Source organism: Molossus molossus, unplaced genomic scaffold (genome assembly GCF_014108415.1).
Source record: "Molossus molossus isolate mMolMol1 unplaced genomic scaffold, mMolMol1.p scaffold_m16_p_9, whole genome shotgun sequence".
NCBI lineage: Eukaryota > Metazoa > Chordata > Mammalia > Chiroptera > Molossidae > Molossus > Molossus molossus.
In genome coordinates this window covers 96,638,939-96,652,985 of record NW_023425403.1, presented here as the reverse complement: position 1 = coordinate 96,652,985, position 14,047 = coordinate 96,638,939, and the positions used below count along the sequence as shown (strand labels likewise).

The 14,047-nt window shown below is 44.7% G+C and overlaps 1 protein-coding gene across 1 annotated transcript in view; it reads right to left on the bottom strand.

The window, feature by feature from the left end:
• SERPINE3 (serpin family E member 3) overlaps positions 1-14,047 on the bottom strand; it is a 33,238-nt gene that overhangs the window by 18,918 nt on the left and 273 nt on the right. Inside the window, 3 exon segments of the mRNA XM_036249808.1 lie at positions 982-1,319; positions 2,233-2,348; positions 2,351-2,457. Coding sequence (XP_036105701.1) covers positions 982-1,319; positions 2,233-2,348; positions 2,351-2,457 — 561 coding nt within the window.

Below are 14,047 nucleotides of genomic sequence, written 5' to 3'. Positions count from 1 at the left end.
CCTAGTGTTGGGGGATATCAGAGCTGGCTGGCCACCAAGACAAAATCTTAGGCTCAGTGGGGAAAGACAGGGGCATGGGTCATACTCTTTACTTCAGCCTCTATTATGTGCCAGCTACCGTGCAGTGCATGCTGGGAGAAATGAGCATCCCCACCCACCAGCCATTGCACAGCTGACGGTCAGATCATTCTGCATGGGTCGCAGCAGCCATGAGCAGGTGTCAGGAACAAGAACTATAGAACATTGTAAATGTAGATTTACTTATCCAATAGACATTGTTCTATTCCCATCTTACCTGATCTCTAATAATAATTATTGGTTGAAGAAACAAATGAATAAATTCACAGAGCACTCATAATACGTCCTGCATGGAATCAAAGCAGGAGGAATAGCAAGATTTCTAAATGCCAAAGTTCCTAAAACATTGATTTAAGTTGCATTGGCTTTTTCCTGGATGACAACATCACTAGTCCCACAAGCTGAAGGGGGCTGAGCCTGCCAATGAGGAAGAGGAGATGTGCAGGGCCGGGTGGTGGTTGAGGTTCCTTTCTCCCTTGCCTGCTAGGAACCCACAAAAGCATCCACACCACACACCAATCTGCCAGGATGGGGATGCCTGGCACTTGCTGATAAGAGTGGCCATCAGGCAGGGTGGGCGGCAGCATGGTGGTATTTCAGAACCATGGCATTGCAGTGCGGCCATGCTCTAAAGAGCCTTTTAGACACGACCCTCAGTCTTCCATCTTTTCTCAGCACCAAATGGCAAAGCAATATTCATTTTAAGGAAATACCTGCCAGGGGGGAGGTTTGGTCCAAACATTTTTGGGTTTAGACTCTCTTGTCCATTTACTAAGTGCAGAGGGAAATGTCAAGCATGAAATGGGTTTCTCTTCCCTGTCCTCTCGGAGTCTCCTAGCTCCCCAGCCTTTGCTTACTCCACACTCTGCACAGCAGAGGGAACCACCGAGAAACAGCCCGAGCCTTTCGGAGCAGACACCTGGTCTCCTTTCCGGGCTGTACTGCTCCCGGGCTCCTCGCACTTTAGACACCGGCTGGTGGAGAAGGAGCTCACTGTAGTTGACTTCAGCTGTTTGGTACATTATGGGGAACTGGAGGACGAGGCCCTGTGCACAGGTGAATGGCAGGAGCTGCGTGTCTATGAAGGGGAATCTCTGCCACCAAGTGCTTTGGAAAGACATGGCTCTTCCAAGCACCAGCTGAGCAAATGCTGGGCCACCCTGGTCCTGCGTCAAGCTCCCTGGACCCCCATCTGCTAGAGAGAGTGACTGTGTGGCTGACTCCTGTGTACACGCTCTAGTCTAGAGGGTGCTGAGGTGTTGCCAAAGTTGCCTTTGTAGCCTGCTTATTAGTACCTACTAGTTGTAGAATCAAGTTTACGACTAGTTGTTGCTAAAGACCAAGATTTAATTATTTTCTGAACAGTTGGGGTGCTACAGCTGGTTCCAGATGGTTCCATCTGGGGCCGTTTCCCAGGAAGCATTAGGCATGTGCTGCTCAGGCAGCCAGCCCCCTGGAAGAGACTGAGTGCTGTGCTGGGAGAGGCTGCTCCATGTGACCCCACCCCAGCCTACCCCCATGTCCCCAGTGGCTGGGCCTTAGGCCTGACAGAGCCTTTGCTTAGACAACTTCCAGGGAATGATCTTTACATTTAAATCTCTCCAGAGAGAGGAGCAGGCTGATTACCTCTCAAGGGATGGCTTTTGCCCAGCCCTTTATTTATTTAATAAACACATACTTTGTGCTAGGCTCTGTTCCTAATGCTTAACAAACCCTCACCAACTTCCCACCAGTTCTATTGTTATTCCCAGTTTTACAGATGGGGATGGCAAGTCTTGGAGAGGTTGTCCAAAGCCACATACTGTCATTGGCAAAGCCATCATCCACCCAGTTACCCAAGATAGAAACCTTGGATTTGAACCCAGCAGCGTGGCCCCAGACTCCAGGCTCTTCACAGCTGCACCAACTGCTCCTCCTTCTCAGAGGACAATTGTCCATAGGTTGAGAGCAGCGAACTGTGACCTTGGTCCTGCAGTAGCATGAACTGAGACAGAAATATTTTAGCTAGGGTAGGGCCTCTCAAGAGGACAGACTTCTGCTGCAATTGAAGGCAGCCCAAGTACCCATCCACGTGGCCTCTGAGAAGTAATGGGTGCTATTCTGTTTCACAGTTGCCTGACATTAGCCTCACTGAGGTGGACTGTTTTCTCCTACCTGTGCTCTGCTTGGACACCACTTCTTGGCCTGGCTGCTGCCGTTGGGCTCCCTGAGGTTGGCTGGCTGCAGGCTGCAGCTGGCCCACCAGGAGACCTGTTCCACAAAGCAGGGGAAAACGGTGTCTTCGCTTGCACAAACAGGGTGCAGGCCAGCTCCGTCTCGGAGCCCTGGCTGGAGCTGGGTAGTGTGGGTTAAACAGCATGCATGAACTCTGTCACTGGTCTGTGCAAAAGGCATTTGGATGAATTGACGATGGTGTGAGAGGGTAGTTAGCACAACTCCATTTGCACGTTGCACTGAAATGCGGCCCCAGCAGCTTTGCTCTTGTTTCATAAAGCACATCTACCTCATAGAGCCAGTTTGGTAAACTCATAGCTAAATAGTGCAGGAATTCGCCTGGATCAAAAGAAATCAGGCTGTGATTAAGTTGAATAGAGAAGCTACGGACCTCCCAGAGGCTATTTTTCCTTAATTTCTTGATTCAGAAATGTTGACCGGTGCTAGAGTAGAGAGGACTGGGAAACTGCAGGTCTGGTGTTCAGGGTGATGAGGGTTCAAATGTGTACAAAGTCAACCAATTTATGGGGAAATTCACAAGTGATACTAATAGACAGTGGCCAGGGTGTCAAATGGTCAATATATCTCGTACAGGGCCTAAAATCCATCTTCACGACTGCACGTCACAAGCCTGAGTGACATTAGGATGCATTAAAACTATGCTTTCAATTGGAGAAACACAGAGGAAAGGTAAGAATGCCTCCCATCCCCCACTCCCTGAAACCTTGCAGACAGCTTGTGTTATTAATGTCAGTGAGAGCCTATAAGCAGGTTGAGAAATAATAAGCTTTTGAGAGTCGATAGTTTCCACCTTCTTGGATGACAGCTGGGCTTCTTTTTATTTACTGCTTATACAGGAGGTTGCTTCCTTCCCTCCCTCCATAATCAACAGTGGATTTTTTTCCACTGTCATTCACAACTGCGGTTTCTGTGGCCGGAGCGAGGCCTTGCCTGCTGCTGAGTTGGAACACAGCTGAGTATCCCAAGCGTCCCGCTCCTGACACATGCAGGCTGGGCTCGCCCAGCAGCCAGGGCCCTTCCTGTGCAGGCTGGCTCTGGAACACGGCCCTTTCCTTGTCTCCCTCGTCACTCCTTCCTCTTAGGCGCAGTCCTGTGGCTGTCCACACATCTCCCTGGAGATACATGATCTGTACCCTCTTTCTGCACCACCCTGCCCAGGCCAGCTCTCTCAGGACACCTGTCGGAATGTGCTCTGACTGGTCTGGGGGTCCATCCGCTCCAACACCCTTCGTGCCACAGAGGCCAGGCCGGGAGGCAGCAGCGGGCTCTGACTTGCTTGGCCAAAGTTCTCTGGAGGGTCTTGGGCACCTAGAATGTACCCCTGCCAGGGCCCAGCCAGGCACAGAAAGCAGTTGAGGACAGATTTCACTCGTCCCTAAACCTTTTACTACCAAAGCTACTTCTTAGAATCTACAACTGTAAAAAATGGTCTCGGGACATATATAGCTCATGAATTATAGCTTAACTCCAATGCTTGCCTTTTATTTTAGTGAGAAAAGAAATGAATAAAAAAATACTCATAAGATTGCCCTCTACTGAGGAGGTCATATGTACCTATAGAATCAATCATGTCCCTGTGAAACACTGTCTGCTGGGGCAAATGGAGTCATTTCAGTGGTCTATACTGTAGTGGGACCTTAGGGCTGGGCCAGGGGACCAACTGTTGTTGTTGTTTTTTTTTCAGCTGGATACATTAAAGTAGCAGAATAAATTGGTTGAGAAATTTTTTCTCTGCTTGAGCCTACTCTGCCTGCCCACTGCACACAGGAAGAGCTTCCTAGATGCCGTGGGAGCGTACGTCGCCAGAACGGGAAGTCGTGAAGGTTGATGGTGTTCCCAGACTGACCAAATGCTCTGCATTCATGATCACACTTAATCCTGTCAACAGCTCTGGGAATTATGATCCCCACTTACAGGCGAGGGAGCTGGGCTCAGGCAAATGAATGAACTTGCTCCGTGTCACTGGAACGTAAGAGGTGGCACTTCACTGCCCTCCTGCCCACAGGTGAAGGACAGGTGGGCTAGGAGCACTCTGCTCCCCGGCTTGGGATCCTTTTCCTTTTGGAATGAACGTGGACACAAAGCACCACGGGACACAAGGCCTCCTATTTTGCCTCACTGCGCTGCATTTCCTAGGTCCTTGTTGGTGACGGGACAAAAGTGACTGATGTGAGTGCTCCTCTCCAGGAGCCCTTGAAAGAGAGCCCTGTTGATGCAGGCTCCTGCCCTCCCCACCCCGACCTCCTGCTTCTAGAAAGCCCTCTTTCTTGCGGGACAGGGGTGAGGTGGCTCTACTGGGCTGCTGAGCAGGGAGGGAGGCGGGGGAAACCATGAGGCTGCAGGAGATCAGGAATGTCCTGAAGGAGGTGGGGAGGGTTTGAGGAGAGGTCCCTTGGATGGGCGCAGAGGGAGAAGAAAGTAATCGAAGAAGAAATGGTATTTTCATGGATCTTGCTGCAGATCAGCCTTTGAACTCATTTGCAAGGCCAGCGTGGAGACTGCACACCTTTTTAATACACTTGCTAAACTGAACTTCTTGAATGTAGCACTGCCTCTAATGGGTCCTGACTGTGTACGGTTAATGTACATAAAATTCTCAAACTACAAGAACCATCTTTGTGATGCTGATGTTATAACTGTCTGCAAATTAAAAGAGGGTTAAGTTTAAGGGTTTGGTTGGTCTGAGAGATGAACAGGATACCTCAGATGAAAACTAGAGAAGGCAAGGTGCATACATAGTCATGCGACTGCCCACTGGCTGTGAGTGGGGCTGAGGGATGGGGAAAGAACACAGGCTTCAGAGTCAGACAATCGGAAACGAATCCTGGCTCTGCCACTTGTTCATTGGGTGAGCTGAGTTTTGCCAAACTGTTAACCTCTTGTGTCATTTGTAAAATGGGGGTTATTAACGGAGGCCTGGCGATTGCATGTAGTTTCTATGAGGATCAAATGACATAATAACTGTAAAAGTGAAATCCACACACATCATCAAACAGAACCTCTCCCAGGGGCCAGGCCAGCTCCATCTCCAGGCCTCAGTTCCTAGCAGCATTCTCATGCTTGAGAGAAATGATAAAGTGTCCTTTATGAATTTACCTGGAAAAGCAATGGAAATCCCTAGAAATCAGAGTATTGGGAAATCATGCGTTTCATGTGGTGAACACAAAAGACACCCTTTGGTGATATTGCTGGTGTCTGTTCTGAGTCTCAGGCTGTGTCTGTCTGACCAGCAGGTGGGAATCCTGACAAAGTTCCTGGTTGTCACGTATTGGCTGGATACACAGTGAGAAGACATTGCTCATGTGTCCAACTGCAAACTTGGACAGACCTTTCTGTTGATTAAACAGAAACAATGCCCCAAGACCCCGAAACATGCGTTAATGCTAATTTATAGAATTGCTGTATTGGTCTGTATTGACTTTGAAAAGAAAGACTGGCCCTGGCCAGTTTGGCTCAGCGGTTGGAGCGTCGGCCTGCGGTACAGAGAGACCCGGGTTCGGTTCCCGCTAAGGGCACGTACCTCGGTTGCAGTTTGTCCCCGGCCCTGGTTGGTCGTGCAGGTGGCAGCCACTCGATGTGTCCCTTCACATCGATGTTTCTCTCTCTCTTTCTCTCCCGCTCTATCTGAAAAAAAATGGAAAAATGTCCTCGGGTGAGGATAAAAAAAAAAAAAAAAGAAAGACTGGACTAGGGCAGGTGGTGGGCACTGGTGGGTTGTTTTAAGTAGCACACACATGATTCCCTGAGCTATCTTGGGGCAAACCAAACTACAGTGGTATTCTGTTAACTAGAACTGTAAGCGGCATATTCCTGTTCATAATAATTAATCATGACCCCGAAAGACAATAAAGTAGTTTGTGAGCAAGAGAAAAAGAAGGGGGATTATGTTCCCAGAGTTTGACTATTAAACATTCTTTTTTGTTTGTTTGTTTGTTTGTTTGTTACAGATGTTTCTTGTTTTTTACCCCACTGGCACCACCCTCCTCACCCCACACCCGCCCCGTCCCCGGCTTTGTTGTCCATGTCCATTGGACATGTATACATGCATATAAGTTCTGTGGTTTATCTCTTCCCAGCCCCCCCACCTTCTCTTCTGACGGATGTCAGTCTGTGCCCTACTTCCATGTTTCTGGGTCTACATTATTCCTCAGACTGTTATGTTCATTATATTCCATATATAAGTGAGATCATGTGGTATTTGCCTTTTTCTGCTTGGCTTATTTCACTTAGGATAATACTTTCCAGGTCCCTCCATGTCGTCTCAAAGGATAAGAGATCTTTCTTTCTTACAGCTGCGTAGTACTCCATTGTGTATATGTACCACTGCTTTTTTATCCATTCGTCTACTGATGGACTCTTGGGCTGTTTCCAGATCTTAGCGATTGTAAATAGTGCTGCTATGAACATGGGGGTACATATATTCTTTCTGATTGGTGCTTCAGGCTTCTTAGGGTATATTCCTAGAAGCAGGATCACTGGGTCAAATGGAAGTTCAATTTTTATTTTTTTGAGGTAACACCATATTGTTTTCCACAGCGCTGCACCAGTCTGCATTCCCACCAGCAGTGTATTAGAGTCCCTTTTTCTCCACACCCTCGCCAATACTTGTTTGATGATTTGTTGATGGCGGCCATTCTGACAGGTGTGAGGTGATACCTCATTGTTGTTTTAATTTGCATCTCTCTGATGATTAGTGATGTTGAGCATTTCTTCATATGTCTCTTGGCCATTTGTATGTCCTGTTTGAAGAGGTATCTATTCAGCTACTCTGCCAATTTTTTAATTGGGTTCTTTGTCTTCCTTTTGTTGAGTTGTATGAGTACTCTATATATATTGGAAATTAACCCCTTATCTGATACATCATTGGCAATGATATTCTCCCAAACAGTGGTTTGCCTTTCCATTTTGATGATTGTTTCTTTTGCTGTGCAGAAGCTTTTCAGTTTGATGTAGTCTCATGTGTTCATTTTTTCCTTTATTTCTGTTGCCTTAGGTGATGTATCAGTGAAAATTCTGCTCCGTATGATGTCCGAAATTTTGTTGCCTACATTTTCTTCTAGAATTTTTATGGATTCATGAGTCTTTTACCCATTTTGAGTTGATTTTTGTGTATGGTGTAAGTTGATGGTCTAGTTTCACTTTTTTGCATGTAGCTGTCCAGTTTTCCCACACCATTTATTAAAGAGGCTGTCTTTACTCCACTGTATGCTCTTGACACCTTTGTCAAATATTCATTGAGCATATTGCCTTGGGTCCATTTCTGGGTTTTCAGTTCTGTTCCACTGGTCTATATGCCTGTTCTTGTGCCAGTACCAGGCTGTTTTGATTACAGTTGCTTTGTAGCATAACCTGATATCTGGTATTGTGATCCCACCTACTCTCCTTCTTTTTCAAAATTGCTGTGGCTATTCGGGGACTTTTTTGGTTCCATATGAACTTTTGAAGTATTTGTTCTAGTTCTGTGAAATATGTCATTGGTATTTTGATGGGGATTGAATTGTATCTACCGATTGCTTTGGGTAGTATGGACATTTTAATGATGTTAATTCTTCCAATCCATGAACAAGGTATGTGCTTCCACTTTTTTATATCTTCCTCTATTTCTGTTTTCAATGTCCTGTAGTTTTCTGCAAATAGGTCCTTTACTTCTTTGGTTAAGTTTATTCCTAGGTATCTTAATTTTTATGCTGTGATGGTAAATGGGATTGTTTTTTTGGTTTCTCTTTCTGTGAGTTCATCATTGGTGTATAAGAATGCCGTTGATTTCTTGACATTAATTTTGTATCCTGCTACTTTTGCAAATTGATTTATTAAGTCTAGTAGCTATTTGATGGAGTCTTTAGGGTTTTCTATGTATAATATCATGTCATCTGCAAATAATGACAGTTTCACTTCCTCCTTTCCAATTTGGATCCCTTTTAATTTTTCCTCATGTCTGATTGCTATGGCTAAGACTTCCAGTACTATGTTAAATAAGAGCGGCGAAAGTGGACATCCCTGTCTTGTTCCTGTTCTTCATGGAAATGTTTTTAGTTTCTGCCCATTGAGTATGATGTTGGCTGTAGGTCTTTCATATATGGCCTTTATTAGGTCGAGATATGATCCCTCTATTCCCACATTGCTGAGCATTTTTGTCAGAAATCGATGCTGGATTTTGTGGAAGGCTTTTTCGGCATCTATTGATATGATCATGTGGTTTTTATTTTTCATTTTGTTTACGTGCTGTATCACATTTGTTGATTTGCGAATATTGTACCAGCCTTGCATCCCTGGAATGAATCCCAGTTGGTCGTGGTGAATAATTTTTTTGATGTATTGCTGGATCCGATTTGCTAGTATTCTGTTCAGGATTTTGGCGTCTATGTTCATCAGGGATATTGGCCTGTAGTTTTCTTTCTTTGTAGTGTCTTTTTCTGGTTTTGGAATTAGAATTCTGCTGGCTTCATAGAACGTGTTTGGAAGTCTTCCTTCTTCTTGAATTTTTTGAAATAGTTTCTGGAGAATGGGTGTTAGTTCATTTTTGAATGTTCGGTAAAACTCTTCCCCGTGAAGCATCTGGGCCTGGGGTTTTGTTTGCTGGGAGAGTCTTGATTACCTCTTCAATTTCCTCAGTTGTTATTGGTCTGTTCAAGTTTTCTATCTCTTCCCAGTCCAGTTTTGGGAAACTGTGTGTTTCTAGAAATTTGTCCATTGTCGAATTTGTTGCCATATAGTTGTTCATAGTAGCTGTTAACAATCTTTTTCTGTGGTGTCGGTTGTTACTTCTCCTCTTTCATTTCTGATTTTGTGTATTTGGGTTCTCTCTCTTTGTTTCTTGATGAGTCTAGCTAAGGATCCATCAATCTTGTTTATCTTTTCGAAAAACCAGCTCTTTGTTTCATTGATCCTTTGAATTGTTTTTTTTTTTTTTTTTGGTCTCTATGTCATTTATTTCTGCTCTGATCTTTACTATTTCCTTTCTTCTACTTGCTCTGGGGATTTCTTTTTGTTTGCTTTCTAATTCTTTAAGTTGTGAGGTTAGACATTCAATTAGAAATTTTTCTTGTTTCTTGAGGGAGGCCTGTAGTGCTATGAACTTCCCTCTCAGAACTGCTTTTGCTGCATCCCATTAATTTTGTGTTGTTTTGTGTTCATTTTCATTGGTTTCCAGGACATTTTTAATTTCTTCCTTGATCTCCTCGGTAACCCCTTCATTGTTCAACAACATGCTATTTAGCCTCCATGTGTTGAAATGTCTTTGCATGTTCTTGTTGCAATTGATTTCTAGTTTCATGTCATTGTGATATGAGAAGATGCTTGATATGATTTTAGTCTTCTTGAAGTTGTAGAGATTTAGTTTGTGTCCTATCATGTGGTCTATCTTTGAGAATGTCCCATGTGCACTTGAGAAGAATGTGTATTCTGTAGTTTTGGGGTGTAATTCTCTGTAGATATCTATTAAATCCATTTGGTCTAGTGCTTCATTTAGAGTCTCTGTTTCCTTGCTAATTTTTTGTCTAGGGGATCTATCCAGTGGTGTCAGAGGGGTGTTGAAGTCCCCTGCTATGATTGTATTGCTGTTGATTTCTCCTTTGAAGTCCTCCAGAAGATTTTTAATATATTTTGGTGCTCCTATATTGGGTACATATATGTTTATCAAGGTTATATGTTCCTGTTGGATAGATCCTTTCAATATTATGTAGTGGCCTTCTTTTTCTCTAGTTATGGCCTTCATTTTGAAATCTATTTTATCAGATATGAGTATTGCTACTCTGGCTTTTTTTTCCTTTCCGTTTGCTTGGAAGATTTTTTTCCATCCTTTCACTTTCAACATATGTGACTCTTTTGTTGTGAGGTGGGTCTCTTGTAAACAACATATAGATGAGTCATGCTTTCTTATCCAATAAGCTACTCTGTGTCTTTTTATGGGAGCATTCAATCCTTTTACATTTAAGGTGATTATTGTTATATACTTATTTATTGCCATTTTTCTTTAGCGTGGTTCTATTTTTCTTCCCATTTCTCCTGCTAATTACAGCAGTCCTTTTAACATTTCTTGCAGTGCTGGTTTAGTGCTAATGTATTCCCTTAGCCTTTTTTTTTTTTGTCTGAGAAGCTCTTTATTTGACCTTCTATTTTGAATGACAGCCTTGCTGGGTAGAGTAGTCTTGGATCAGATCCTTGTTTTTCATGACCTTGATTACTTCATGCCATTCCCTTCTGGCCTGTAGTGTTTCTTGTGAGAAGTCAGCTGAGAGCCTTATGGGTTTCCTTTGTAGGTAACCTGTTGCTTATCTCTTGCTGCTTTTAGGATTCTCTCTTTGTCTTTAATTTTTGGCATTTTAAATACTATGTGTCTTGGTGTGGGCCTGTTTGGGTTCTTCTTACTTGGGACTCTCTGTGCTTCTTGAACTTGAATGCCTTCTTTCTTCACCAAATTAGGGGAGTTTTCTGTCACTATTTTTTTGAATATATTCTCTAACCCTTGCTCGTTTTATTCTTCTTTGGGGACTCATATGATGCGAATATTATTACGCCAGTTGTCCCACAGTTCTCTTAAACTGTCCTCCTGTTTTTTTAATTGTTTTTTCCTTTTGGTTTTCTGATTGGTTGATTTTTTCTACCCTATCTTCTAATTCACTGATCTGGTCCTCAGTTTCCTCTACTCTGCTTTTTAAACCTTCCAAGGTGTTTTTCATTTCTGATATGTCATTTTTTATCTCTTCTTGATGGTTTTTAATTTCCAATTGGCTTATTTTCAGCGTCTCTATGTCCTTACTCATGCTGTTGAGCTTTCTTTTTATTGTTTTTATTTTTTATCCTCACCCGAGGACATTTTTCTATTTTTTGTTCAGATAGAGCGGGTGGGAGAGAGAGGAAGAGAGACAGAGAGAGAGAAACATCGATGTGAAGGGACACATCGAGTGGCTGCCACCCGCACGACCAACCAGGGCCAGGGACAAACTGCAACCGAGGTACGTGCCCTTAGCGGGAACCGAACCCGGGTCTCTGTACCGCAAGCTGACGCTCCAACCGCTGAGCCAAACCAGCCAGGGCTGCTGTTGACCTTTCTCAAGATCATGGCTTTGAATTCTAGCTCTGTTAACATGTCTAACTGCTCCACATTGATATCATCTTCGGTGGAGGTCTCTTGCTCTTTCATTTGGTTTCTGTGTTTCACCATTTTGGCTATCACAGTGGCCTTTGGAGCCTGTCGAGGTTTCCCTGTGGGTGTTGGTGTTCTGCTGTTTATGGCTCCCTCTCCTGGGTTTAGATGAGCGAGGGAGGACCCACATTAAACACCACTGTCAAGTCTTACTTTCCTGGTTAAAGTTGCTAGCCCAGGAAAGGTACTGTTATCCTCTAGCTTTTTGCCTGGAGGCTAGCAGTTGAGGTTACTTGATGGATTTTGGGTTGTCAGTTGTTTGAAAAACTCCCTCAGGTGCTCAGCATAAGGCGATTTCACGAGGGTGGGGCAGATGCTGGTTGTTAATGAGCCTCAATTAGCACTTCAGTGGCCTACAGGGTGGGGTTGGATCTCTGAGGGAGGGGCTGCTGACTCTCCCCAGAGCCCTGGGAAGGAGCAATGTGGCCACTGTCCTGCGTGGCAGCAACTCAGCAAAAACTCTGAGTGCCCTCCAAATCCTGAATGTCCCAACACAGCTCCAGTCCAGTCTGCCCTCCCTCTGCCGGAGCCCAAGGTGAGTGGCTGTGGCTGTTTTAGCCTCTGTCCCGGCTGCGCTGTGGGGCCGCCTGGGAGTGTAACCCGAGGGCGCTGCTCCCAGCTGAGGCCGCTGCCGAGCTGCCGACCGTGGGCTCCCAGCCCCTGTTCGTGCCTTCGCAAGCCTACCAGGATGGAGTCAGTGTCCTTGGTTATATGGTTCTCACAAGCTGCTTTTCTGTTGGGTTTTCCCGTCGATTTGTCTGTGTTTTAGTTGTAATTCCAGTTTGGTTCTGGGAGACGGTCTGTGTAGCTTCCGTTCACTCCGCCGCCATTTTGGAATTCCTAGAAGAATTTCTAAACATTCTTGACATCGGTAATTCTTGAATGGGTTTTATGAAAATCCTACTAATTATCATATTTGGTTGACCAGCTACCATGATTGTACCTTGCTTTGCAGGATAGCTATACTAGCATTTGTCCCTTTTCTCTTAATCCTGACCTCTCAGAGACTCTGATTTAAGTTAGGCTGAAATGCCTGCCCCTCTTTCATATTTGTATTTGGTCTTCATAACTCCGTTCATATGTCATCTTCTGGGAGCCTTCCTGATTTGCCAGTGGACTAAATCATTCTCCCTCTGCCCTGCAGTACTAACAATCTTTTTTTTGTTTTCATTTTTTTTAATCCTCACCCAAGGATATTTTTCCATTTTTCTTCAGATAGAGTGGGTGGGAAGAAGAGAGAGGGAGAGAGAAAGAAACATTGATGTGAGAGAGCCACATTGACTAGTTGCCTCCTGCACGACCCTGACCAGGGCTGGGGACCAACTGTAACCTTGATCAGAATCGAACCCGTGACTCATTGGTTCATAGGCCCACCTGTAACCACTGAGCCAAACCGGCCAAGGCACTAACCGATCTTAATAAATACACTTACTTCCCTGAATTAGAGTGTTATTTCCATGGGCCTCAGTCCTGTGGGACCTGATTGTGCTCAGAGCTCTCCTAGCTCTGGATGCTGAGTTCCTGGCCCAGCACTGCCGCACAGCGAGCTCAGGAGTCCTTGGAGAACTGCGTTGCACTGAGTCTAAGGTGGCTGACAAATAACTCCATGGATATTGCCACTTTGGTGATATACTGTCTAAGAAAAATTAAGCTCCATAACTTATGTTTGTTTTTGGTGACCCCAGAGAGAAAACACATTTATCATTGATCCAGCAGGATCATGAGAATTGCTTTGACAGGGACTGGGTGTGGATGAAGGGGGGTGGGAAGCATGGCTGGTACCCATGGCCTGAGGCCTTGCTAACTGTTCATGCCAGCTCAAGATTCCAGCTCAGAGGAAGTTCTTACCAAGACTGTGTTGGTATTAGTTCTTGTACTTTCTAAAAAATATTAACTTACACCATTGTAATTCCCATCTTTTTTATTGACAACTCGTTTTAAGATAGAGAAAAAAATATTATGTGGATGAGTGTGTTAGCATTGCAGTTGGTAGTTAATAATACCACAGCCAGGCATTAAGACAAGGCCTTGAGTGTAGACCAGGTGTGTCTGACGTAGCATTCATGAGAGTCTTGCCTCTGCTGGTAGAATTGTTGTAAACTACATAATCATAAAGATATGTGGGTAGAGATGGCACGGGCGCAAGTCACAGATTTGTGAAAGCAGTTTGGTCAAGAGCTGGGCTCCGGAGGCAGACAGCCTGGGCTTATGTCTCAACTCTGCCACTCACTAGCTGTGTGGCCTTGGGCAAGTTGCTTAAAGTGTCTGTGCCTATTTGCTCATCTCTAATATAAGGATGATGATATAACTGCCTATCTCAATAGGATTGTTGTGACAATTAAAGTAAAATTGTTAGGTGCTTGGAACACAGCCTGGCACCTAGTAAGCACTGTAAAGGGCTTGTGAAATGAAACTGAAAAATTGGAATGGAATCCAAGGTTGAAAAGGAACCTTAAAAGTCAAGGGTAACCACGACCCAAAGTTTAAATGCCTCCTGTTACAGTTCTGCCAAGCAGTCCCCCTCCGGTTGGTGCCCAGCATGAGAAGCGGGGGCTGAGCGCGGAGGCCAGGGGTGCGGTGAGCCAAGCC